Source organism: Myodes glareolus, chromosome 11 (genome assembly GCF_982192425.1).
Source record: "Myodes glareolus chromosome 11, mMyoGla1.1, whole genome shotgun sequence".
NCBI classification, from domain to species: Eukaryota; Metazoa; Chordata; class Mammalia; order Rodentia; family Cricetidae; genus Myodes; species Myodes glareolus.
In genome coordinates, this window is record NC_142036.1 from 14,488,085 (window position 1) to 14,514,479 (window position 26,395).

At 56.6% G+C, this 26,395-nt stretch overlaps 1 protein-coding gene across 7 annotated transcripts; it reads right to left on the reverse strand.

The window, feature by feature from the left end:
* Inf2 (inverted formin 2) lies at nt 1-25,733 on the reverse strand. 7 transcript variants are annotated; one of them, XM_087911499.1, is made up of 24 exons: nt 25,591-25,733; nt 14,474-14,873; nt 13,343-13,458; nt 13,109-13,268; nt 12,620-12,653; nt 11,617-11,758; nt 10,967-11,108; nt 10,032-10,820; nt 9,397-9,542; nt 9,236-9,297; nt 8,723-8,825; nt 8,463-8,548; nt 7,956-8,056; nt 7,078-7,148; nt 6,492-6,599; nt 6,090-6,160; nt 5,224-5,344; nt 4,723-4,887; nt 4,478-4,580; nt 4,164-4,325; nt 3,017-3,646; nt 2,848-2,932; nt 2,440-2,496; nt 1-659 (listed from the first exon to the last, which is right to left on the reverse strand). In XM_087911499.1, exons 2-23 carry the CDS (start codon nt 14,862-14,864, stop codon nt 2,484-2,486), a joined length of 3,801 nt encoding a protein of 1,266 aa, XP_087767625.1. In that variant the 5' UTR covers nt 14,865-14,873; nt 25,591-25,733; the 3' UTR covers nt 1-659; nt 2,440-2,483. The 7 variants fall into 7 exon arrangements, with proteins under 7 accessions (XP_087767625.1, XP_087767627.1, XP_087767628.1 ...); XM_087911501.1 differs by lacking the exon at nt 2,848-2,932; XM_087911498.1 differs by lacking the exons at nt 1-659; nt 2,440-2,496 and adding an exon at nt 2,541-2,703.
* Between the last annotated feature and the right edge of the window lie 662 nt (nt 25,734-26,395).

A 26,395-nucleotide genomic window follows, 5' to 3' on the forward strand; every position in this document is an offset into this window, starting at 1 on the left:
TGACAGACAAGGTTGCTTTTTATTGGTTAAAATCCCCGCTGGGCTCCAACTCAACAGTGCACACCTGGCGTGGGGACAGGGGAGCCGAGCAGGGGCAGCCTGCTCCTTGCTGGGCGGACACTGAAGGAGAGGGCAGCTGTTGTGGTCCCCTCTCCTTATTCAGTTCTTCTTGTTCCTTGGGGCCTACCAGCCAGGATCTTCCCACAGCACTGCCAGCAAGCCTCCCTGGAGCCCTCGCCATCTCCAATTCAGCCACAGCAGAAGAAAGATGCAGAAAACAGTACTCAGCTAAAAATCAACTGAGCCACCGAGACAGGCTGGGGATGCTGCAGTCCACTGCAGGCGTTTGTATCTCCCTAGAGTCAGACAGGAGATTCCCTCCCTCCCCTGCGGTGCATGCGATAGGGGTGGGTAGAGGTTTGCAAAGCAGATTGTGAGCCTATGAGCGTGCAGGTGGTCCAGGGTGATGCCAGGTCAGGTCCTAGCATCAACGGCCAAGGCTTCCAAGGATCCCGGCTGGGTAAGGCACGGAGTTTCGGTTTCTCAGGGGCCCAGTCCCAGCCTGGCCCCGAAGAGCCCCTCCAGGCAGCACATCCAGCATCTGCTGCTGTACTGAGCCGCTGAGGACACTCACTTAGCTTTGGGCCTGGACCTGAGGCCTGTGGGGAGGGAAATGACAAAGTTAGGAGTGACCTTTCTCAGAAAGCTACAGCTGCCCGCTACGGGTCTCATTGCCAAGGCTGTGATGTGTATCCAGGTCCACGCTGGCCCCAGGTTCTTCTCCAGGGCAGCAGAGTTCATCCGAGTGGCTGTCCCTGCCTGGCTTGGTGCCTTAGCTCGATTCTATCTGCTGGGGGATCTGTGGGGTCTGTGGGGTCTACCTCTCACCTCTCAGACCCACACCCACTCTCTATTCTCACCAACCTGCATTGGGCCCTTTGAGCTGGACTTGGTCCTTCCTGCTTTCTCTCTGGCTAGGTGCTGACCAAGCAGGGTCCTGGATTGGCAGTCACACACTTAACTGCCACCAGCCTGCCCCTGTAGGAACCCTGATCCCAACACTCTATGTGCTTCCTAAAAAGTCTGCTTTTCTACCAGTGGTAGGTGGGGTCCAGGCTCCCCTGGAGGCTTGAGTTTGAGAATCTGTTCAAGACGAGAGAAAATGAATGGAGCAGCAGCTAGCGGCCAAAACTTCACCCAGGATGTTATCAGGACATCCAGAGGGAGTGCGGAAATGAACCAGCAACCAAGGCAGGGGTGTAGCAAGTCCGGGTTAGAATAGTGGTACGCAGCATGGAGAGGCTACTGGTCCAGGGACACAGAAGCTGGTCTCCAGCAAAGTGCATTTATACAATGGGACAGTCCATATGCAGGTTTAACACCACTGAAAAAGTGAGGGAAGACACCGTGAGGCTGGGCCCCAAGAGGAATGGAGTTCTGATCTCCCTGTGGGTCTTGCCTACAATGAACCAACAGCTCTCATCCTTGTAACTCAATCCTGAGACTTAAGCCCAGTGGCCAGTGGGTTCTAAGTGCCAGGCAGACCCAGGGTCCCTGAGCATAGATAGCCAGAGATGCTGGGGACTTGTTCAGCCTGGACTCATGGCTCATGACAGGTCAGGATCTTTTGTCCTATGCTGGGCCTTCCTCCATCCATGAAGCCTGGCCATGGAGCAAGGCCAAATTGGTCCAATAGCATCTCTAACCTCTTGGGTCATGTCACTGGCCCTGGCTGTCTTGCCATGAGCAGGGTCCAGAAGACCCATATGGCACATACAAGGAAGACCTGGCATCTAAACTGATTCCTTTTCTGCTCCTGGGTACAGGAAAGGGAGGCCCAGGCACCTCTGCCTCTGGCATCATCTGCACTTGAGATATCCATTTCCTTCCAGTCTCTTTGGGCATGCGTTTGGCCTTAACCAGTACCATGGGAGAGCTGGAATAGTCTTGGGAGGGTTGGTTCCATGCAGAGGGATGGTGTCTTCTGGGGAGTTGGGGTTAGTAAAGCTGCAGAGTTACCTATGACCCTGGGTAGGGCCAAGATACAGACAGGAACAACCTCAGTCTGTCCCGAAGGACCAAGAAACAGTCATCCCCGAAGATCCCACGCTGAATGTACAAAGGCCTGAGATCCCACTCCCTACAGGAAGCTTGGCTTTATCTACCCTTCCTTGGAAGCCCCTTTGGAGTCCAGCTCTGAGGTTGTGTCCAGCTGGGGGAGAGAAGACCCTGGGCAGGCAAGGCTTGGCAGGTGGGCCTTCTCCAACAAGGCAGGAACAGCAAGGGGGCACCAATACCAAGAGCCAAGGTTGGGATTTGCTGATAATACCCAGAGGGCTGTAGAGAAGCTAGGTTAGTGCCCGGGAGGGTCAGGCAGTAGGCTGAGGCCCCAGCACCCGCTGCCACCATTAGTCAACATAAGCCAGGCTGCATACGTACCTCACTGGATCACACACAGCCTTTTTGTTTTATTATCATCAGAATCAGGGACAAACTCTGCTTCCAAATAAAAGAAACACACTCATCAGCTCATCACAGGTGGGCAGCCCTGAGCTCAGGGTGCTGGGATCTGTGGGGGCCAAGCTAGCCATGGCAACACGTGGCAACACTCTTGGTCAGGGGCAGAAGCCCAGTCCGAAGCCCAGATTCTCTGGTCACAGTGACAATTGGCAGTTGCACCCAGGATCTTAATGCCAGACCACCCTGCAGCAACAAAAGCCTAGGTCCACCACCCTGCTCCACTCCCTGCGGAAGGGGTGTGAAGGCAGGAATTTGCAGGTAAGGGTGACGCGAGTGGTGGCCCCCAAAGCTGCCCTCTGTGTGAGGTGCTGTGTCCCATTGAATCACCCTCTCTCCTGGACGCTGGTTGAGCCTGTAGTACCCGCAGGGATAGGGGAGGGACCAGCTGGATGGCAGGGAGAGGTCCCAGGCCCTGTAGTGGGACAATCAGCTCTAACCACATGCCCAGACCCAGGCGTCCCCCAGCCTGGCGCACCACAGCCCACTTCCCACTTACCTTCTTGGTTTCTCGAGGGACGTTTCTTCCTTCGCTTGCTCGTCCCCTTTGAGACCCGGCCTCGAACCCTGGGGAGGGTGCCAGACCCTGAGGAATCTGTCACTGTGTCCTCAAAAAAGGACCTGTCCAAGGATGTGTCAAGTGCAGACTCTGGGGCTGTGTCGTCCTCATCCTCATCCTCTCCAGGGCCTGTGCAGGGGAGGTGGGTGCCGTGGCCGCGCTCAGCTGTTTCCTCTGCTCCCTCTCTCATGCCGTCAGCCTTGGCGTGGTGGACACCCCTCAGGGCTTCAGGATCCACAGCATCCTGCTGGGAGCTCTCGATTCCAGGAGGTTTATTGCTAGAGAACTCCAGGGGCTTCAAGGCCTGAGCATCTCCCAGAGTCACTGGCCAGACGCCCTCAGAGGGCTGGGCATTCAGGGTATCTTCTGGGACCAGGAAGTCACTGGCATCCACATACCAGGAAGAACGCCTCTCCAGGGCTGGGGGGCCACCTTCCTCCTTGGAGGGCTGGGGGCTGGGGGCTATAGCGTCCACAAGGTCCCAGCCCTGTGGCTCGCCGGCTGCTGTTGTATCCAAGCTTGGCTCTGAGATAGGGTGGTTTGTGCCTTGTATAGGATGGCTGGCAGCTGCTGTGGATGGAGGGCTATGTCAGTGACATGCAAGGGCCGTGGTCCCACTCCTGGAAGTGTTCCTGACCTGGAGCCCTCCTAAACTACTCCAAACTTCAGTCTCAGGAACCCTCCAGCATGGTTTCTTATGGGTCAAGGCAGGGCAGTATCTTCAGTTTGGCCACACACGGGAGACTGGGAGGATACCCAATGGGTCACAAAATCCAGCCGTTTTCAGAGCTCCAGTGGTGGAGCCCTTCCTAAGGTCTGTCTGTCTTAACACCTCAGGTGTCCTGAACTCGGGGTGTCTATCAGAGGACCACCAACTCCCACACCTCCTGGCCACCCAAAGGCACAGCCCTCTCAGGGGGCCTTTTCAGAGCTGTGCCAACTGGGTCTCCATCATGCTCCCCACTTTTGTGTCTCCAGGGACATGTGTGTAGGGTCCCCAAAGAGCCTCAGGTCCCAGAAGGCTTCCTAGAGGTAAGCATAGGTAATTGGTGGGAGGGCACGGGAAGGTCACAGGCTCGGGTCTCACCAGGCTCTGTGGCCTTTGGAGGATCTGTTAGAGCCACTCTGCTGCCCGCTTCGGCGTCCCCTCGGCCCCGGGCTGTCTTCCGTAGCTGGAAGCCCTTCCTGATGTCGGCCAGCAGGGCATCGATGACACACACCTCTTCTTGTTTCCCAGGTCCCTTCCTGACTGCAGAGCCACAGACCTTAGAGAGCAGCCCAGAGAACCCAGGCCACCCCAGGGATCCCCAAGAGAGCCGGAGAAGCACGGCAAGGCTTGGGAGAGCAGCTCCACCTGCATCCCAAGCCTTGTAACTGTCCCCACCTGTCCCCGAGACCCACCAGGCTTCCCATCCTCGCCCCTCGGCCTCCGTGCCTCCTCCTCTGCCAACTGCTGTTTCCTCCTCTCCGCCTTCGCCATCTGCTCCTTCCGGTCCTTGTTCTCCTGCTCAGACAGACAGGAGCCTCGTCATCCAACCCAGTAACCCACAGTGGGAATACCGAGGGACAAGTACGGCTGTACCTATCACAGCTGGGAACCCCACTCTGGTCTCAGGCATCACCTAACTCCCCTGGGCCCACCACACCTTCAGGGCACGGGTGAAGAGGTCTCGGAAAGTCTTCATGGTGTTGAACGTGTCCTCTAGAGACAGCTGCTGGGCGTCTTCACACAGGTAGTCGGCCAGCTCCAGCTTCTTCCGCTCAATGGCCTCAAACACCTTGTCTAGCGCCTGAGAGGCCTCAATGCTGGCCTGGGGACATAAGCCTCAGTCACCCCACAGTGAGCCAGGGAGCATGCTGGTGAGACCTTACACACAGGACCCTTGTAGAGTAGGGCCTGGGGCACGCTGGATGTACCGGGGAGCTTTAGCCTAGGGCCACGGAGTCCATACCCTAGGACAGGACGCAGAGAAGCGGCTCTGCTGACTCAGGCTCTCTTGCCCCCTTGACCTGCGCTCACAGCGGAGCTGCTCACCCATCTACTCGTTCTACATGATCCTGGACATCCCAGGATCTACGCTCCTCCCTCGACTGTACTGGGAAGAAGCCTCTTCTGCCAACCATAGGACGCCCACTGGCCAGCTTACCTGGAGGCGCTCAGCATACTGTTTTTTCACCTCAGGGATTGAGGTGGACACCTTCCGCTCTGTTTCCAGAAGCTTCTTCAGGTTGGCGCTGGCTTCTGAGCGGATGATCTCCAGGTTGATTCTGAAAGGCACCGACCGAGGGGCAAGATGGGCAAGGTACATCAGGCATCAGCTGACACCTGTCACAGTGGGCCCTTGTCTGCACAGTCCCTGGACTGTATTAGCCCTCTTCACGCACCCCCTGCCAACGCTGGGTCCACCACAATTCTCACACTGCAGGTCCCAGAAGCCAGCCAATCCTGATGACCCTGTATGGTGAGGTTAGGTACCTATTCTAGTGACACTCAAATCAGTCAGTCCTGTCAGGATACTGACCCCTCACTGTAGAGTGGGCTCTGTTTCACACTGGGCACACCTGGGAACCTCTGCCCAGCTGCTAGGCCCACTGTGACTCTTGTTTGACTGGTTCTAAGGCCCAGCAGCTGCTGGACCAAAAGGTCCCAGGGCAATGGAGCATGGAAGCATGGCGTGTCCAGTTAGCCTCTCCGCTGAGTGGTGAGACTCCAGGATGACGACACCACTTCCCTGAGCCTCAGTTTCCTCAGCTGAATCATGAGATGGCAGGACCTAGCTTATGTTCACTTTGTAGAGACGCTGTGCCAGACTGTGACCCCATCCCTTCCAGACTTCACTTTCTGATCTAAGCCACAGTTAGAGCGGACACGGTCCTGTCCCAAAGTGAAAGTTGGCAATCTCTGGGGTAGGGAGTCCTGAGGCACCGCTGTGGCCAGGCTCTACTGCAAGACAGCTGGGATCAGAGGTTGGGGCCCGAGCTGCTAAGGCATTAGACTAGCAGGAGCACCCACCCTGAAGCTTGAGAGGGCGGCTCCAAGTCCTGCGGCAGCTGTAGGAGGTCTGGGTGGCTTTTCTCTACTTCCTGTAACACAAGGTGCCCAGTAAGATCCTGGTGACCCCACTGAGCCTGTGGATATTACCCTGTCCAAGCATGGGTAGAACCTCCACCAACTCTTTGACCCTTTGGGGCCTCTAAAATCCTGCCATGGGCCTGTGATCTTGTAACAGTTTTGCTTTCCAGAGGTGGGTGACAGTAGAGGGCCTGTCCCGATGTGTATGGGGTGGGGGTAGGTAAGGCCTGCTGGGGATGGGCAGTGTTGCAGCTCAGTCTCTAGAATAATTAACAGGCCCAAGGCCAGAGTAAGGTCTGGCAAGAGTAGGGGATGCCCCATCCACAGGTTCCCGGAGGTCACCTCCAGCACATGGTGCAGCAGCGTCACCCGACTCTGCTGGGACTTGGTCTCTGTGAGCTTCAGCAACGTGCTAATCTTGAAACCGTCTGCATCTCCTGTGTGGCTGCCCTGTGAGGCACAGGGGGTGAGTCCAACTCCCAGGGTGCAGGATGAGCCCGACTCCCAGGGTGTGGAGTAAGCCCTCTGACTCTCAGGATGTGGGGTGAGTCCCCTGACTTCCAGGGTGTGGGGTGAGCTCCCCGACTCCCAGGGTGTGGGGTGAGTCCCCCCGACTCCCAGGGTGTAGATGAGTCACCTGACTGACTCTCAGGGTGTGGGGTGAGTCCCCAGACTGACTCTCAAGGTGTGGGGTGAGTCCCCAGACTCCCAGGATGTGGGGTGAGTCCTCCGACTCCCAGGTTGTAGGATGAGTCCCCTGACTCTCAGGGTATAGTGTGAGTCCCCTGTCTGACTCTCAGGGTGTGGGGTGAGTCCCTTGAGCCCTGGGGTGTGGGATGAGTCCCCCAACTGATTCTCAGGGTGTGGGGTGAGTCCCCCAACTCCCAGGGTGTGGTGGGAGGTGGGCCACAGGACAATTTTGACTTACATAGTTGAGGAAATTCCCAATCTTGAGGATCAACTGGCAGAAGACAGGCAGCCGTTGGCTGGTGAGCAGGCCTGTGATGGAGGAACAGGGTTGAAGTAAAGCCCAAAGTCTCCATGTATCCCAGGGTGTGGCTGTTTGCTTTGCTTCCTGACCCCGGGCCTATCACAGCCCCAGAAAGGACACAAGGCAGGGGCTACCTGGGGCTACGAGCTCCTATACTAACAGGCGTAGGGACTCTCGAAGCATTTCCTGCCGTGTCCACGCTTGCTGAGCCCTCAACTCCAGCAGGTGTCCGGCCATTACATGTCCTGTGGGCGAGGATTCTGGAATGCTAGAGGCACCCCTTCTGATCTGTGGCCACCCTCGTTCTCAGGTCCCTGTCCCTTAGGCTGCAGGGAGCAGCACACTCCTGGCTCAGTGGCTGAGATGGGGGCAGGCATGCACCATGCTGTGTGCCGGAGAGAACTGAGCTATCCCTGGCCACTGGAGCCCATCTATGTCCCTGATCTGGTGGCTAAGCGAGTCTTTGTCATTCTTTATTCACAGAAGGGAATGTACACTTGTGCATATATACCTTCATGTTTCTGTGGGCTGTGAGTGACTGCATATGAATATATCTGCATGCATGCTATACCTGTGGGTATGGACTACGTATCCTCACTCATGTGTGCAGTAACTTACGGTGGAAGTCACTGTACTGGGTGTACAGGCATGTGTGTGTGCGTGTCATGTGGAAACGGTAGAGGTGACCATGGGTTTTGGTGGAGAAAGCCAGCAACTTCACAGCTCTCAATGGCCATGATGCCATGGCTACAGCAGGGGTTGACACGTGGCAGGCCTGTCCCTCCCAGCCCCATAGGCTTTTGGGTCCCACTCACTCTCGCAGGCGGTGAGCACCAGCTGGGCCTTGGGCCGCACCATGTCCAGTACGATGGCTGTGCCCTCACACAGCATCATGCACTCCACCCGTAGCTGGTAGCTGGTGTAGCAGAGCAGGGGGTTAGGGCCCGGAGGCTCCATCACGCTTGCCACTGGGAACATGCTCTGCCCTTGGTGGGTGGTCTGAGGGAGGGGTTCCCATGGCCTGGCTGGGGAATGCGCACATTGCTAGGCCTGTTCCCAGGACAGAAATAGGGCCTGGACAATTAGGAGGCAGCTTAGGGGGCCTGGAGCGTCTCAGGAAGACTCTGGCCTCAGGACTCTGCTTTCTGAGAGAGGATGAGGAACATGGTGACATTTAGAGATGACTCATTCTCGGAGCCCTAGGGACTGTGTACAACTGCCTTCCTGACCCCTTCCTCCTCTCCTAAGCTTGGCCCCTACTCTACTCTCCCTATCTTTCCTTCCCCACAGGCTAAGCAGGAGCCCAGGGCGGCTTTGCTCACCAGGGAATGTCCAAGAGGAGAACGTAGAACTGGTCAGCACTGGCCAGTTTGGCTCGCTCCTCAGTGAATGCCCGCAGGTTCTCAATCTGCATGGATGCCACATGTAGGAACCAGTTGTCTGCCTGCCCAACACCTGCCTCCCTGCACCTCCTCATGAAGCTCCGTGGTGGCTCCTGGCCTTCCAGTGGCTCTCCATGGAGGTGAGGCGGGTCAGGACCTCACTATCCCCACTTCATTGGTTGATTTGGGCCCCTGCTCACCTCATGCTTTTCTGGAAGGAGCTTTAGGAGCTGTTTGAGAACCTCTACATCAAACTTGGCTGTGTCTCCAGCCCGGATCATTGCAGTGACTTCTTCATTGGAGCTGGGGAGGGTGAAGGCAGGGGTCAAGAAGCATGACTTTCCCTCTTCCCCTTGTCTCCTGCCAAGCTTAGAGATGGGGGTGGCTGATGGGCATCCATGAAGCTCTTGGAAGGGTAAGGGTTTAGAAATTGGGATGCAGGGCCTAGTCTTCCCTTGACTTGGTCACAGCTTGCTTATGGCCTAGGAGTCTACCTCAGGGGTTTTCTGGGCTTCACTTCCACCCTGGCCTCTAGAATCTTCCATGAGATAGTCTGTGGCAGCTATCATACACTATCTCCTGCCCTGGGATGAAGCATGCATAGACATGGCCAGTCTGCAGAGGGCGCTGCTGGGCAGACCTGGGAAGCTCAGGGCAGAGCTGGTCGCTTGCCTGGGGCTGAATTTGACAGTAACATTATGTCCTTCACTCACCATCTAAATTGCTTCAGGAAGATGTTGAGGTTCAGGCTCTTTTTGGAGTCCAGAAAAGTGACCTAGAAAACCCACCTTTTAGCTGGTATCTGGGGGGTGGGCAGAGCAGGTCATTCTATACCCCCCCCCCCCCACCAGGAGATGGTCAGATTCCATTTTACCTCTCTGGGTTCCTTCCTGATGGGGGCAGCAGAGGGCTCCTTGGGCTTAGCCATGGGGAAGGAGAAGAGCTGCTCAATGCTGGAGAAGTCAGGTTCCACCACCTCTGTGCAAGGGCTGCTCAGTGTTGCCCACATGGAGTTGCGTTCTACAGGGGAGGGACAGACAAGGTACCCTGCTAAAACTTCTCCTTAATGTGGGCCTGCGGGTCCAAAGGCAGGTGTGTTGAGGTCTCTGGGGACTGAACAGGAGCCTGGAGCCCCGCCTGGGTGGCATATCTGATAAAGGAAACCTCCAAGCTGTTGTCAGGCTATGTGCACGCATGTGGGCACACCCACCCACGCTGGCAGGTGACCTGGGCTCTCCAGCTGGCCTTCTCTGAGCATCAGCACCTGATACCTAGGGCACCACAGAGAGCCTTCAGAGGAGGGCGGGGCCTTCGGCAACAGACACCTGTGACCCACAGGGCTCTGAGATGGTGGCTTCTTCCCATGCAAGACACGTAAGAACTGGACTCCGACAGGGGCCTGGCTGTCTTGACTAAGCAAATGTGGCTGCATGAGTGGTGGACACTCACAGGAGGTATGACCAGTGTGTACCTACCCTCCCCAGAGGTCGGCTTGGAACAAGGACTCACCTCGTGCCACATTGGATGGCAGCTTCTGCCAGTTCAGCTTCTTCATACGCAGTGTGGGTGGATTCACCCTCCGGTGACTGGGGACCCAGGCTGAGCCCAGGCCGTGGTCCACCTGAGCCACAATGATCTCCTCCACACCACCCACCATGGAGGGGACAGAGAAACCAGGCAGGGGAGGAGGTGGGGGAGGAATCCCGCCTGTTCCAGGTAGTGGGGGAGGGGGAGGAGGAAGAGGTGGACAACCCATGCCAGGGAGTGGGGGCGGGGGCGGGGGCGGGGTCCTCCAGGAGTCAGACAGAGGTGGAGGTGGTGGAGGTGCTGGGGGGCACATGGCCTCTGAGCCCGGTAGGGGAGGTGGTGGTGGGGGTAGAGGAGATATGGTCCTTGAGCCTGGCAAGGGGGGTGGCAATGGTGGGGGTGGAGGGGGTGCTGGGAGAGATATGGTCCCTTGGCCTGGCAGGGGGGGTGGGGGTGGAGGGAGCACAGGGGTGGAGCTGGAGAGCGGTGGGGTAGGTAGAGGTGAGGCTGCCTGTTGGAGGGCTGTTGTCTGTGGAGCTACATCATCACTGGGGCTCTGGCTGCTGCCCACATGCTGGCAGGTAGAAGCCACTGCCAGCTGCTGGCCTTCCACTTTAGCTGTGGGAGTAGTAGTGTTTCGGGAGGAACTGTCCAGATTCTGGCCTAGGTTGGCCTGGACACTCTTGTGGGCCTTGTCCAGGGGGCTTGGTCGGGGCCGCCCTTTGATGGACAGCAGTCGCTCAACTACCTCCTCCAGGGTGCAAGCCTGGGCTGCAGGAAGGAAGCGTGCAGAGTTAAGGGAGAGGGCCAGAGATGGGAACGAGGCAAAGGGAGTCACTTCCCACATGGCCAAAGATCTCAGGGTCTTCCCACCAGCCTGTGCCCCCCTGCATGCCTTGCCCCTCCCAGCTTCTCACCGTCGCTGGCCAGGAGCACAGCCCGGTTCACCAGGTTCTCCAGGGCCTCCCAGAGCAGCTGGCCTGAGCGGCCGGCAGGCTCCAGGTGCATGAGACCCTGCAGCACCGACAGCAGCTGGGCTGATGCTGGGGAACAGCTCACCTGCATTAACCAAAATAGACAGGTAGATGGTCATCCCTGCCCTTGGGCAGGTTGCTATCCACCAGCCCATGCGCCAGGGGCGTCCTGTTCTAAAGCCCCTTCACCTCACTACAGCCCAGGTGAGGGGTGGCTCGGACTGAGAGCTCTTTGTGGTACTGGTGGTATGAGGATCACTCTATATGCTATAAGATGTTAAATGGTACCCCTAGTTTCTGCCTATTACTGTCACCCCCAGATGAGAGTTGTTACATTCAGTGACTAGGACTTGGGGAAGCATTTAAACTCAGACTCCTGACCCCTCACCTGGCATTAAGTTATCTGAAGTCCCCAATAATCACTACCTAGCTGAGGCACATGAAAACACAGTCAATTTGGACAACTTTGACCTCTGGAAGCTGGTCTTGCATTACGACCCCATCCCCAGGACAACACAGCCCCTGCCTTATGACCCTAGCTCTGTGCCTGGCCATTGTGGCACTGGCCCTGACCCTAGAGAGCCAAGCTGCACCTTGTGGAACAGGGAGGCGAAGACTTCCTGGTGGCTGTTCATGTTGATACCGTCGCAAACACGCTGCAGTTCCTCCTCATCCTCTGCTTTGGCCTCTTCGAAGGCTTCCAGCTGGATCAGCAGATCAGCATCCTCTAGATCTCTAGGGGGCGGGGACAGCCAGTAGAGCTGCTGTCCTGCCAGACCCTTCCCCACAGATCCAGGCTGCATGCAGCTACCTCGCTACCTCTACGCCGCCCACCTGAGCACACTGGGCAGTGTTCCTAGCCAGGCCCAGTGAGCTGCAGCCAGCACTGCAGCAAGAAAGAATCTGAGTCTCTCACCCTGCCAGGGTGCCCAGGGGTCACCTGAATATGTCCAGGGATGAGGTAGGGCAGATTCTCATGACAGGTACAGGATGGGGTTGGGCCCTCATGATGAGGTTTAACAAAGCAAAACAGTCAAGAGCATACTTGAGGCAGGCCACCATGAAACATGAGAGGGGATGGGCTTGGCCTGAGTCGGTTGTCAAGAGTGTACACTGGGGCTGGGTGCTGCCATTACCTCAGCCTGGTCACTAACTGACCCCCTCACTGCCCACCTGGGGACAGGTTCCAAAGCTTTGCACTGGGCTAGTTTCACAACAGTAGAGTCTATATGGCTGCTCATGATGACTTCCTGGAGGTAAAGAGCCCCAGGGTCTGTTTTGTGTGTAGTCAGGATCAGGGTTCTCAACTGGACAGGCCCCCTTTGGAGACTCCAGGCTGTGTTACACCTGAGCTTCGGAGCAAGGCGAGCAACTGTCCATAGAAGTGAGTTCTACACCACAGCTATGGTGTGCTGTGCATCTGGATCCTGAGTTAACCAGGCAGTCTGGCTCCTATGGGCAGTGCCCGAGTCCTAGGTTCACTCCTAGAAGAAACTCTCAACCCTTCTGCAGACACTGCTTGGGCCAAATGGCTGGAACCCTAAGGAAGGACTGGGGAGGGGGCAGCTGGCAGAAGCAGCCATAGCAGGGACTCACCGTAGCCGAGTCAGAATATCCAGCAGCTGTAGCCCTGGGTTAGATGAAAGGGATTAGAAAGTCTGGAAACTGCCTCCGGCTCCTTGTCACACGATGAGGACCCTCCGTTATCGCCCCTCTCCCTCCTTTAAGACCATCAAGGAGTCTTAAAGTTCCAGAGGGGACAAAGTCTACTGCTTGTTCAGTGGCCAGTGCTTGAAGGGGCAGAGCTGGAGTTGGGAGCTGGCCACCCGTCTGCCCCTACCACCCCGCCAGCTACGAAACAGAATCCTCAGCACTGATGTCCTATCTGCCATAGGAACCCACGGCAGTAGGAGGCACTCAGACCCTGGAACAGTGCTTTACTTTGGGGTGCTAGGGGATGTGGGGCAGGGGCAGGATTTGCTACAGTTCCTCTTTCCCAAGGGGGGGGGCACAGGCTGGGCTGGCCCAGCAGACAGGCACTTTGGACATCTCCTAGATGATTGGCCAGCATGTGAGGGCACTTACCGATGAACTCGCTCCGCAGCTGGGCACGAGTGCGGAGATCCTCAGGACCCAGAATGATGGCGTTGATCACGCTGAGTAGGGTGACCACATAGGGCACGTTGTCACTGTCTGACAGCTCATTCATGATGACGCTGAAGCGGTACTGCTGGCTGCACACCGTCTGTAGGTTGGGCAGGGTCAGGACGTGCTCCAGCAGGAGATCCTGTGTTGTTGACCCAGGTCCCCACTACTCACCTTGTAATGGTCCAGGGCATCTAGCGTCAGGGCGTGGCCCTCGGGTGAATAGATGCACAGAGCAGCCAGCAGCTCAAACACCTGCTTCTTGACCATCACATTGGACGTATCCAGGGCTGTGAAAGGTCAGGAGTGTCTCAGCAGGTCCACTGTCCTGCTTCCCCCATCAGTCTTTAACACACTTGTGATCTGATTTCTGGTGCTGGTGCCTACGATGCCAACTCCAGCTAAACTTACGGCCCAGGATCTTTCCCATCCCCATCTTTCCCAGCAACCTGACTTTGCCTCTTGGGACACACATAGGTCCTTTCAGGGAAGAGCTTTAAGGCAAGGGTATTTGGAGTCTACAGAGCCTAGCCCAGCCCAGCCCCTGCAGCTGGCTCCAGGCTCAGTGTGTTCCAAACTTGACAGCAAGGGATGACTCCTCATCCCTGTGAGCTCTCTCCTTCTCCATCCTGAGCTAGGGAAGTTTTGGGGTGCTTTCTCATCTGGCTGTGCTGAGAACAACAAGGATGGAGGGGTACAATTGGGTCCAGGCTGGAGAGACAGATTATAACTGGTGTGGGTCCTGGGCTAGACATATCGCAGCCTCTGGTTTCCTAGCTCACATGGACACCACCACCCTCGTCGCTGCTCCACAGAAGGTCTTAGCACTCCAGTGGGACCTAGCTGCCTCCACTGAGGGACATATAGAGACTCCTATCCACTTGCCACAGCCAAGGCACTGCGAGAAACCAGAAGGTAAAGCTGGTCTTGAGATACGCAGAGGCAGAAGCAGGAGGCATGGCCAGGGTGGTAAAGAGAGAGGGGTGGGGGCCAGGGAAGGGGCTGAAACGCAGAGGGCGATGTCCTTAGCAGGTGAGGGCCAGGCCTGAAGGGCTGTGGCTGTGCTGTTACAGGGCGTGGAACCAAGCAGTGTATGTGGGGACCTGTTCTGAGGTCAAAGGGCAGGTAGAGCCAGCATAAGGCTTCTGGTACCAGAACTGAGTAAAAACTAGGAGCAGCTAGTGGAAGGACTCGAGGTCTGACTGGGGCGAGCTGTCTCCACCTTCCTCACCTCAGGGCTGGGTTTTCCCTGATGAGCCCCCATGTCCCGGTCCCCCTGCCCTCACACAGTGGCCTCCAGCTCACCCTGGGAGAGCTGGCGCACATAGCCCTGGTTGCTGAGGATGTATTCAATGCCCTGCTGCGAGTTCATGACTGCACGCACACAGCTGATGCAGGTGAGCTGCAGCAGGGCGTCCGCAATGCGGGCCACGCCGCGCCCCGACAGCCGCGCCAGCGCCTCCAACAGCAGGTCCAGGCCGCTCTGCTCCAGGAACTGCACCATCCAGCTGCCATCGCTGCTCTCCAGGCGCTTGCGCAGGCCCGAGTAGTTGACCACGGAGGGCATCTGCAGCAGCCGGATGCAGAGCTCAGGCTCTGCGCTCTCCAGGTTGGCCTCCGTGGGGTCGGACTCCTGCGGCCCCAGCTTCTCCTTCAGTGCTGCCCACTTGCGCTGTGCACCTTCCTTCACCGACATCTTGCTGAACTGCAGGGACAGAGCAGGACGGAGCCATCAGCCTGACCAGGGGATACACAGGACCCACAGATGAAGAGGTCAGAGGCCAGTTTGGCCCTAAGTGACATGTGGAGGCACTGTTTGCTGCCTCAGTTTCTCTTTTAGGTTTCTGGCTTGTAGTCCAATAGTGGGAAGTTGGGACGGCCACTTTGTTTCTAACCCTCATGAAGGGTCTTCTTGTTCCTGGATCGAATGATAGACAGGCAAGTCCTATCATAGGCACAAAGACCCTACGGCTCAATGAGAGACAGTCCCGTTAGAGACCTGTGCCTAGGTATGGGGGCATGAACTGTGCTGCCCTCACAAGCCCCAGTTCAACTGAGAGAGCCTGGGGTAGGCAGCAGGCAGCCATGCGAGCTGGAAGGCTATGACATCGTGGTGACGATGCATCTCTGAGGCTCCCTTATCTGGCTCCAGCTGCTTCCCCAATGCCCACAGCTTGGGAAGTGGGGAGAGTGGGGGTGGGAGGAGGGGCGAGTCATAGGAGCAGGCTGAGGACCCAATGTGATGAGATGCCCAGGGCTTAATGGAGTGGGTTCACCCAGAGAGATAGTGAGTCCCTTGGCATACAGAGCGTCACCTGGCTCAGCAACAGGCCTAACTCCGACTACGGAAATGCCCCTCAAGTGGGGCAGGGGCAAGTCTGGCCTAAAACATTCTCCAAATCATGTCTTTCTTCAAAGCATAACTGTAGACAAACTGCACTCTTGTCTCCTCCATCCATGAGGTTCTCCTGGGCCCCGCTGGCTGTAAGGCTGCCCATCATAGCCCCTGGGGACAGCTTCAAAGGTCAGGGGCATCCCAGGCTCTCCTGCAACCATGTATGGCTGGGATCTTATATTTAGCATCTGAAAAAGGCATCATGGAGCCGTGGGAGGAAAACGCCAAGGGGAAGGGCTTGGTGGGGCAAGCTCCCATAGCCATGTCCATCCCAAGGACCGTGTCCTGCACTCTCCGCTGTACTCAGGACAGGCATTTTACCTGCTGAATAGGAGAAGGGCTGTCGGCAGCGCTCAGGGAGGCCACACTCACAACGACTGGGCCCTGCAAGTGTTCCTGGAGCCCAGTGAATGCTAGCAGGCTGGTGCACTTTGTATCAGACTTTACTGGGCTCCTCCAGGGAAGGGGCGAGCTCAGGCACTCTGCTAGTGTGGCTCTGGCTTCCAGGCGTCTGCTGTCCTCACCCGAGGCCCTGCTCTCTGAGAGCATGCCTGACCAGCAGTACTAGCAGAGCCCCTGCCTGGCTCCCCATCCTTCACGTGTTCAGCTGCTGGTAGCCAGTGGGTCCCTCTTACAAGTAGCCTGGTGAGCGGCAAAGACAGGCCTGGAGACCTAATGGTGGGTTTCAATCCAGTCACTCGGCCTGTTTGAGCCTCAGTTTCCTCCCCAGGGATTCTGCCTGAGACTGGGCTGGGGTTGTTCCTCCCGCCTGTAGGTAAGAGGAATGTCCAGTAAGATCAGCCTGGGTCCTGTGCTGCACCTCACTGGGGGAGGAACCTACTACCCTTCATCTCTGCTTTCACCAAATCCTAGGCCCTTTCAGCTGTCCAGCTGTCCAGCTGTCTACTCACCCAGATGCGCAGGACTTTCCGACCATCTCCGCCTACCCATTCGGGACCCTGCCTCCAGCTTCTCATCCCTGCTGCCAGCTGCCGGTCTGGACCTGGTCTCTCTTGGGCAGTGTTACGCCCTTGAAGTACGTCTTGGTAGTAAGTGTGGGAGCTTTACCACAGAATGGAGCTGCCTGACGGGCCTCTGCACACTCCCTAGTTTCTGTGCTGCCCAAAGAGGTGCCTAGAACTGGCCTCCCCGCCCCCATCCCTGCCGCCATTGGCCAGAGGCCCTGGCCCCTTGGCACAGGCTGAGTGGTTGGAGTATGAACTCACCCAGACCTGGCCTCTGGCATCCAGAGTTCTCTGGCCAGGAGCTCTAGTCTTTCGTGCTGAACCCACCCAATCTTTCTGGAACATCAGGATCACCAGAGTCACTGTGCCCCAGGCGTGAGGCCCCCAGATACAAAGGTCAGGGCACCTGCTTGCCTTACAACTGCTCCTCTGGCACTTTGCAGTCCTTCTGCCCCGTGTGTAGCCTGTCCAAGGACTGTGGACTCACTCCGTGATGGGATCCTCCCTGCATCTGTGGGGTGGGCCCTGGATTCATGCTCGCTTTCCTGGGAATGTGTTTGTGGGGTAAGGAGGCTAGGCCCCAAAGCCCTAATGATGACTGTGTCCACCTGGGAGAGCCAGTCTGGCTGGAAACCAGGATGCCAAAGTGAGGAACACTTTCTTCCTCTGCCAGGCTTCCTACCTCTCTGTAGGATGACGCCGAGTGTGGACAGGTGACAGTGGCCTAATACTGTGACGGCACCTGGATACTCCACAGTCTAGCAGCTTTGGCCAGGAAAGTCAACAGATTAGACCTGATTAATGATTGACAGCCTTCATCACCTGTGTGCATGTTTCCAACTCGGCACCAGAGAAAGGCAAATCTAAGCAATAGGATGTCCCATTTCTGGCTGACCTCCATGAAAGCATCCTACCTGCACCCCACCTCCCCTGTAGAGACTATAAATCTCTCCCTCTCCTGCTGTCAAACTTCTGATGAACACAGCTGTGGGTGACCCCTTTACTACCACAGTCTCTGAACCCAGCTTCGGCCTTCCATGGGAGACCTGGGGAGCAATATCCAGGGAGGTACTGGTGCCAGACAAGGCTGGGGCAGAACCTCACTGTTGATTGTGTCTCAGGGAAATTCACACATGCTCTCTCTGCTCTCATCTGCAAAGTGGGTCGGTTGCAGTGGGACCCGTACAGAGCTAGACCCGCTGGTCAGAGTGAGCAGCTGGAACACTTGCAATTGGTTTTGTTTTGTGATAGGACTTCATGTCCCCTTGGCTGGCCCCAAACTTATTATGTAGCTGAGACTGTCCCTCAGACTCCTGACCTCTTACCCATGCCTCTGAAGTGCCGGGATTAGAGGTGTGTGCCACCACAGCTGGCACGAAGCTGTCTGAATGGCATCTGTGCATTCCTGGCCCTCCCACTCCCAGCTCTGGGGCCAAGTGCTCAACTCTGAGTCAGACCTGGTAGAGACTCGGAGGGGCTGGATACCCTGGTTTTGCCCAAGGTGTGGGGGACGGCCCAGCCCGGGAACATTTTCGGGTGTTTTTTTTCCAGTCAGCATCCTAGGGTGGAAGGGCTGGCTTTGCAGCCAGGCTTTGGCAGATGGAACCAGACATGGAGACCGTCCCATCTGCCTACACAGCTCACTCGGCACTAATGGGAGTGCAGTGGGCAGGGCCTTTGCCTGTAAAATCCCCAGATCCAAGGGCTCAGGGCAGCTTGTCCTTTACCCATGCTTTTGTTATTGTTTTGCTTTTTCTTTTCTTTCTTTTTCTTTTAAAAACAGGGCATCACTCAGGAGCCCTGGCTGGCTGTGGCTGGCATTGAATTTACAGAGTACTGGGATTAAAGGTGCGCATTGCTATGCCCAATTTACACGTGTTTGTTTTTCGAGACAGGGTTTCTCTGCAGCTTTGAAGCCTGCCCTGGAACTTGCTCTTGTAGACCAGGCTGGCCTCGAACTCACAGAGATCCGCCTGCCTCTGCCTCCTGAGTGCTGGGATTAAAGGTGTGCACCACCGCTGCCTGGAGTTTTTTAGAAATTTATCTTTATGTGCACTGGTGTTTTGTCTGTATGTATGTCCATGTGAAGATGCTGGATCTCCTGGAACTGGAGTTATAAGCAGTTATAAGCTGCTGTGGGCGCTGGGAATTGAACCCTGGGTCCTCTGGAAAAGCAGCAGTGTTCTTAACCACTGAGACATCTCTCCAGACCACACACATGGTTCTTAAGAGTTACTTTTCCACAAGTACAGGCCAGGCCTTCCACTTAGAGACTACTCATGAAGGCAGGGTCTCCCTCAGGGTCAGTGGTGCCCAGTCCCGATCTGAGCATTGACAGAACTAGAAAGGAGAGGACCAGGGCCTGCAAGCCCCGGGGTCACTGCTTGGGAGGGTGGCTCTCAGTAACAGCTGGCTGCCTCCTGCATAAACTGTAGGCCAGCCTGGCATGGCGCTGTCCACACCTCCATCCCACATGCCTGGGCAGCTACTCTGACTCATGGAACTCCAGAGGCTTCCGCCCCTGCCTAGTGATCAGACGTGAGCTGAGTGGGTGTGGAGGACCAACCCCACTTACCCAGCATGCCATGCAAACAAACCAAGGGAGAGACATAGCAGGAAGCCCTGCACGGGTCCCCTGGTATCCAAAAGGGTGGCTGTGGTGTTCCAATACATTAGGGAATCTGAGTGAGTCACATGACTCCACATCTCAACTTCCTCATTGCTACATCCAGGAAAACAAGGAATGTAGTTCCAGGAGCCAGGAGGCCCTGCAGTCAGTTAGCTACACTGGGCCTTTTAGATATGCCAGAGTTCAGGTATCCCTTGCACAGCAGCAGGCCAGGCTTTGCATCTAAGTCCTGGGGCAGGAGGCATCTGCATCCAACCCCTGCAGGGACTGCCAGCATTAGGGAGTTGATGGGTCAATTCAGATGTAAGTGGCTAGGGCAGCAGGCACAGATCAGGTAGGGGACCCCTGGAGGGGCTGCTGCCTAGGGTAGAGAGGCAGCTGAGGGGCACCTTGCCAACACCAGAATCAAGCCTGGGGTGTTTCTGGGCCCAGAGCCAGTTGGGGGTTGGGGGAAACACAAAGGAGGGAGCTTGCCTTCCATGGGTGGGAGGGAGAAACGGCAGAAGCGGGATTCCGGAACTGGGTGGCAGGGGCTGCCACACTGTATTTTTAGCTCTTCCAGAAGCCCAGATTTTCCACTGCTTGACAACCCTTGGTTTTACAGAAGTGCACACATTCCCGGCAGCTTCTGGAGCTCAAGGACAGCCCCTGTCCTACCTGGACCCCTACTGCCTTCTCTCCCAATCAGTCTCGGTTCCCAGCAGGTGTCACATCTTTCTGACTGTGAGCCCCTCAGGGACCTCGGCTAACCTACGGCTCAACTCGGGTAAGACATCCTATATGCACAGTAGGCCTCAAGGAAGAAAAGAATGAATCCATCTACCATCCTCAGGAAACAAAAGAATCCATCCACTGTCCCCAGGAAGCAAAAGAATCAATCATCCACCATCCCTACATTCACATACATGGAACTATGTATGAGGCCAAGTCAAGAGATTGGCCAAGCAGCACCCTAGCCCATTTCCACTTGCCAGCGCGGCTCAGAATGAGTGTGCAGAACCTCGGGTTTTCAGTTCCCAATTGGTTGCCTATGGTGTGCAAGGAGAGCGAGGATTCCACTGGGCCACCTTAGTATGTGGCACGGAATACGTGGTCTTAGGGGGTGTGCATGAAGGAGCTTTTGGCACTGGAGTTAACACTTGGACTGTCACCATGACACCTGTCTGAACGGCAATAGAAGTAGTAAACAGGAAATACCTGCTAGGGCTAGGGGATACCCCTCTGTTCCTGCTCCCTCTGAGAAGGGTGTTCACAGAACAGCTGTGGGGGGACCCTGAGGGCAGGCTGGGGTGCTCTCGGTGTCCTCAGGCAAGCTGGAGACAGGAAGGGTGGAGGCACCCACAGCGGGAAGCTGCTTTCACTTCTACCCGGTCCAGGATGATGTGGGGACTTCAGTTGTCCTAGACTTGCAATGTCTACCCAGCTGCATCTCTCCCTCAGTCATTCGTTCTTTAAGTACTGGGGGCTGCAGCGAGGCATGGGGGAATGCCGACTCCATCTGCGAGGGCGCTTTCTGAGCACGGGCCTGGGCAACTCCTCCTGTGACCAGTCCCTGGTGGGGGTATGAGGTATGCAGACCTGGGGTTCTGGATTTGCTAAGCTCCACAGGTAGGAAGGCAGGGTTGTGACTGAGGGCTAGGATGCTGCAGACCCCAGCTCCATCTGAAGGGCTGAATTCGGGGGTTTGTGGCCATGGGGACCTCAGGCTTGCCCTACAATCCATCTGCTTGGGTTCTCTCTTTCTAAAATCAGATACCCTTGGAAATTCCTTCTCCAACAAGCCCCATGTGTTCTCTGATCCCTCAGACGTTTCGGCAAGGCCTCTCCCAACCTGGACAGGGCAGACTTCCTTCAGGATTCAGGTGGCAAGTGTTATGTGCTGGTCTGAGCTCAGCCCTGTCCATGCCCAGGACGGGAAAGCTGTCCTGTCCACCCACATCCCAGATCCCAGTCTCCACCCTCCACCAGTGTCTAGCTCCAAGCTTCCCTTCCAGGGGCAGTGAGAACAAAGACACACTGAAAGTGGGGGAGGGACAGCTCTTGCATCCTCCAGCATAGCCAAAGGCATAGCCGGGTCTCATGGAGAAGACAAGGCTGCCTCCAAGGGAGGAGGGCTTCACCTCCGACCTGCTGGTTCCTTGGACAACCCAATGGACTTCCTGTTTCTGTCTTCATACAAGCACATAACTGCCAGTACCACAGTTTCTTGGTTGTCAGGAAAAAAATGCCACTTTAACTGTAACCACCGCACAAGGTCATCTCAGCCCTGACAGTCTCTATCTACTCAGCTCAGAGCTCCAGTCTCTGGGGCCCTGCTCAGAATTCCTCAGCCACCTGGCCCCGGGGGGAGCCAGTCAGGCCCAACCGGGCAAGCAAGATCCTCAGAGCACACTCACCGTACTGGCTGGGAAATGAGGACACCAGGGTTCCTGTAAGAGAAAGCCTACTCTGGACTTGGGTTTTCTTATTTGTACAGTGGCCAGGATGGTTACCAGGGAGCCCTGGACACTCGGCATGGATTGGCTGATCTAGCACTGTCAGAATGACAACCATCAGGCCTGCAAGCACCACACCTCCACGGCTCAGCCTTCACTCTTCTCAGAGGTGACCTCCCATCTCCCTGCAACCAGCTGTGGGGTCCTGCAACATGCCGGGGCCCAGCCCCTACTCCTGTCTATACCTCTACAGCCCTCCCTCTGTGGAGATAGGTCTTGCACTAGGCCACTCATGTCTGCATATGAAGTGGGGCAGAGAGGCGTGGGACAGGTAGTGTCCTCCTCCCAGCTGGGCCAGGCGGGAACAGATGTCCACCTCCCTGCTATGGGCACAGACAGCAGTGGAGCTGTGTCTGCAGCAGGAATGAGGACACAAGAGTGATGAGGAAGGGATGAGTTTGCACGTGGAAACCACAGCCCAGGGTTGCAGGGTCCTGGAGCAGCAGATATGCCAGTTTGCTTTACCAAGTTTGGAGGGGTCCCAGTGAAGCCACACCCACCACCATGAGGTGTGCTAAGCTGGATATGTGTCCTTCCTGACCCACTGGGCCTGGCTGACATAGTGTGTGGCTTTGATGTTGGTTTCGTTCCTTCATGTGAGTTTTACACCGGCCTCCCATCCACTAAGAGGCTCACATCCAGGCCCCAATCAGCGCAGGCCATGCATGCTGGTGAGGTTGAGCCCATGGGAACACAGTACCCATGTGGACCTGGGATGCTCTAACCAAGTCCAGCTCTGGAAACACGTGGAACCCTGTGGCAGCATAGGCAGGGGCTGCCCTGGTACTCGGACTCTGCCAAGATCTCCGCAGAAGGTTAGCTAGCTCTCCTCAAGCCCACTTGCCCTCCCAGGAGTCCACATGCCACAGGAGTGAGCCAGAGGCAGGAGACTGGCCGGGGCTACCTGGCCTCCTCTCTGGACTCTCCCTTCCCCTCTTTTGTCCCATGTCTACTTCCTACAGAGAGGAAAGCCATAGTGAGGGTGAGCTAGGAAAGCAGTCTTGGCCATCCTGTCCTCCATCGGGGGTGAAGGGCCCCAGGCTTCAGTGCACACCTCTGTCCTGATTGGTTTTCCTTAACTTGACGCAAGCTTGAGTTATCCAGGAAGGTGCTCCTCAGCTGAGAAAAATGCCTCCATCAGACTGCCTGCGGACAAGTCTGTAGGACACTTTCCTGAGAGACTGATGTGGTAGCACCACAGAGGGCGGTGCTCCCCTGGGCAGGTGGTCCTAGGTACCGTAAGAAAGCAGGATGAGCAAGCCCACAAGAAGCAAGCCAATAAGCAGCACTCCTCCTGGCCTCTGCTTTAGTTCCAGCCTTTAGATTCCTGCCTTGAGTTCCTGCCCTGACTTCCCTCAGTGATGGAGAAGAAATAAACCCTTTCCTCCTCAGGTTGCTTTGGTCATGTTTTATCACTGCAGTAGAAACCCTAACTATGAACCCGCCTCAGCCACATCCCACTCCAACTACCAGTGCCCCATGAACCAGGTCCCAGGGGTCTAGGGCATCAGGCCCTATTATAGTCACTGGGGGGAGAGGGAGCCTAGAGGGTGAGCTTGCTTCACCCTATTTAGAGACTCAGCAGGAGCTACCTGACCAGGGTAAGGCCGTCTGATCCTTGAGCTGCAGTGGTCAGTCCTGAGATGCTGTCCTGTGGTGAGCCCTTGCTCACTAAGGTTAGGCTACCAGGGTGAAGGCCACATATTAGGGCACCATTCTCAGAGCTCCATAAGGGTCAGGGAGGTAAGAAGGCTTTGCGTGGCCTATCACTGGGTACCACCTCCTGGAGGGGGGGTGTCGGTACAAGGAATTGATGTCTACAGCACAGTCATTCTAAGGGCCTCTTGTCAGGATAGACAGACGCACACGCACTCTCCCGACGGAGTGAGAGCCAAAGGGCCAGATGGGCCCCGACAGTCCTTGGCTTGTCTGCGCTCAGCACGCAGACCTGCTCACAGACTGGAAGGAAAGCAGGGCTTGGGGCCAGTGCTTGAAGGATCGTGGAGGTGGCCCCAACGGAGGAGAGACCCTGATCAGCCCCTGCCCTGTTCCTATGTAATCACACTCTAGGAGAGGGCCACAAGGGAACACTGGCGCAGCTGGCACAGTCCCCTCCCCAGTTCCTGTACAGCTGGAAGTGCCATGTGCTGGGTGCTGGGCAGGTGGGTAGTTCCGTACAGATCCTACTTTGGCTCAAGGCCCAGGCTGTCTGAACTTTCTCAATAAGATCGTCTTCACTCAGGTCAGACTACCAGGTCGAGGCGACATCATAGGGCCCCTATTCTAACACCTCCGGTGACAGGGACTCCATCCTCTCTGTAGACACCAGATGCTCCTCAGTCCACTTCAGGCCACAGGGGCAGCCCCGTGGAGACAGACTCTGAAGCTCACTGTAGAACGAGGCAGGCAGCCCTTTCCAACACAGGGCGCCTGCTGGATGAGGAACTATGCATCGATTAAACACTTTATATGTGTAAGACAGGAGTAGGGGAGTCAGGTAGTATCCCCTAGACCCCGGGAACCAACACACTAGCACCCTCTACAGAGCCCAGGAGCTCTGCCTCCTCCAAAGAATGCCCTCATTCCTGCCCAGAATGGGCCAGCAGTAGCCTGCCTGCACCTACCATCTAGCAATTCCCTTGCCTCCCCCAACAGCTCTCATGAGCCTGAAAACTTTCCCTCTGTAGCAAGTGCACTTTGGTAGAAGGTGAACGAGTCTATTTAAGGTAGGTGCTTTCAGGTCCCAGCACAGGGAGATGTGTGCAATTAGCTCCGACAGCCATCAGCACCCCCACAAAGTGAGGGGCCTCTCCTGAAGGTTAACTCATTGCTGCTGTTCAGGAGCAGAACCCTTGCTAGCAGCTTGCTTTGGTAGGGTGGTAGAGGGTAGCCCTTCTTGGGAGGGCTGGACTGGGGCTAGAGGGTTTAGGGAAGGGGTGGGAGGGTAGAACTGGCAGCTCAACTCCTACCTGATCCTAAGTCCCCTTCTAGGTCAACTTGAACAGCTGCCCCTGAGCCAATGGGTGGGGACAGAGAGACCTTTCAGTCCCCAGCCTTGGAACAAACACCCATTTTTGTTACAAGTGTCTGCTCCCCAAATGTCCCGTGCCCTGGGTGACACCCTGGAGAGATCTAGATGTTTGCTAATGTCTGAACCACTGTCCCCACCCTTCAAGAACAGGAGAAGAAACTGAGGCCCAGAGAAGGCAAATGCCACAGGAGGACTAGTGAGAAGGGAATTCCCAACTGTAGCTTCAGCGTGGGTGTGCGGGCGTTCGAGAGGGTGCACTGACCTGGAGCTCAGGCAGGATCAGGGCCATTTTGCCATTGACTCCTGGTGTGCCCAACCTGCTGCTGTGTGTCATGGGACCCTGGGTGGTTAGAGGCCTGGATAGATAGGCCTATAGACCCCCTTCTACCCCATAGTCCTCTGGGGAGTCCACCAAGGCATAGTTGGGGTCACTCAGCTTTCCTTCTAAGATCACCTTCATTCCTAGCATCCTTGCCCAGGATGGGGGTTGACAGATGTTGTCACAAGAAGCAGACCTGTGCCACTCCCTCAGGTGGGCCGGTAGTCGGTAGTCGGCAGGGGCATCTTTAGAAGCTAGCCATCAAGGCAGGGCCGCCCAGATTGTGTTACTCTGTAGGCGGACCTCGAGTTGAAGTTTATTTTCTCAACTGTGGCTGATTCATGGTCAGGATGTGGTAGCCGCAAGGTGGGGGAACTCCTCCAGTCAGACCCTGGGCAAACACCCTGCAGGCAGTGAGCGGCGTTTCCGTGCTCGTAGTCTAGCGCCGTGAGCACGGACCGGAATCTTGGCTACCTTGGTGCATACGCGGCAGCTCGAAGCCCTCTCCTCAATCTCAACCGTTTTGCTCACAGTCCCCAGACTCAGTTTCCCTATGGGTTCCAGACTAGCCCGAAGCCTCAGACTTACCGGGTGGGGGCGCAGCGAGAGGTGGTGCAGAGGTTCCTCTGTCCGGGCGCCGGAGCGTCTGGCGCTGCGGGCGGCGGCCCCGCGGCTGCTTTCCGCACGGTCTAACCTAACCGCGCTCGCGGGCCGGGTGGGGCGGGAGGGAGGAAGGGGAGGTGCGGCCCCGCCCGGCGGCGGCCACGTGGGGGGCGGTGCTGCCCGGGGCGGGGCGGGGTGGGGTCTCCAAGGAGGCCCTGCCCAGCCGGGTTTGGCTTTTCTGCAAGGGCGGAGAGACGGGAAGGAGTGGTACATTCCGGGCCAGGCTGGGGACCCGCCAAGAGCGACCTCTTTGCCTCTGGTCTCACTGTCAGTTCCCTTCCAGGCTCCCTAGCACGTTCCTGGTCTGCCCGCTATGCTGGCCACATGGTCAGGTTTCCCACCTCCTCTGGTCCCATTCTGCCTCCTCCATGGGAGCCCTGCTCTAGGCTGCTGGTCGTGAGTCCTCTGATGGATGCCCCAACTCTAGCCCTTCATGGGAGATAGCTCTTTCAGTTTCCTGTTCTGTCCTGAGGACCTGAAGTGCAATCCCTGGCCTGAGTCTGGGCTGTGACCCTGTGGAGCTTCAGTTTCTCCGGCTTGAAGCAGTGCCTCTAAAAGTTTATGAGCATGAACAAAGGTTCTCCACTCCCTTGTGTCTCGAGTACCCCAAGCCAAGTGGAGGACGTGTGGCCGATGGGCAGAGTGAAGTCTAACCTTGTAGCCACTTCTATTCTGGACATAACCTCATGTGGGGTGCTCAGGGTCCTCCCAGCCACATGGGATTAAGCTC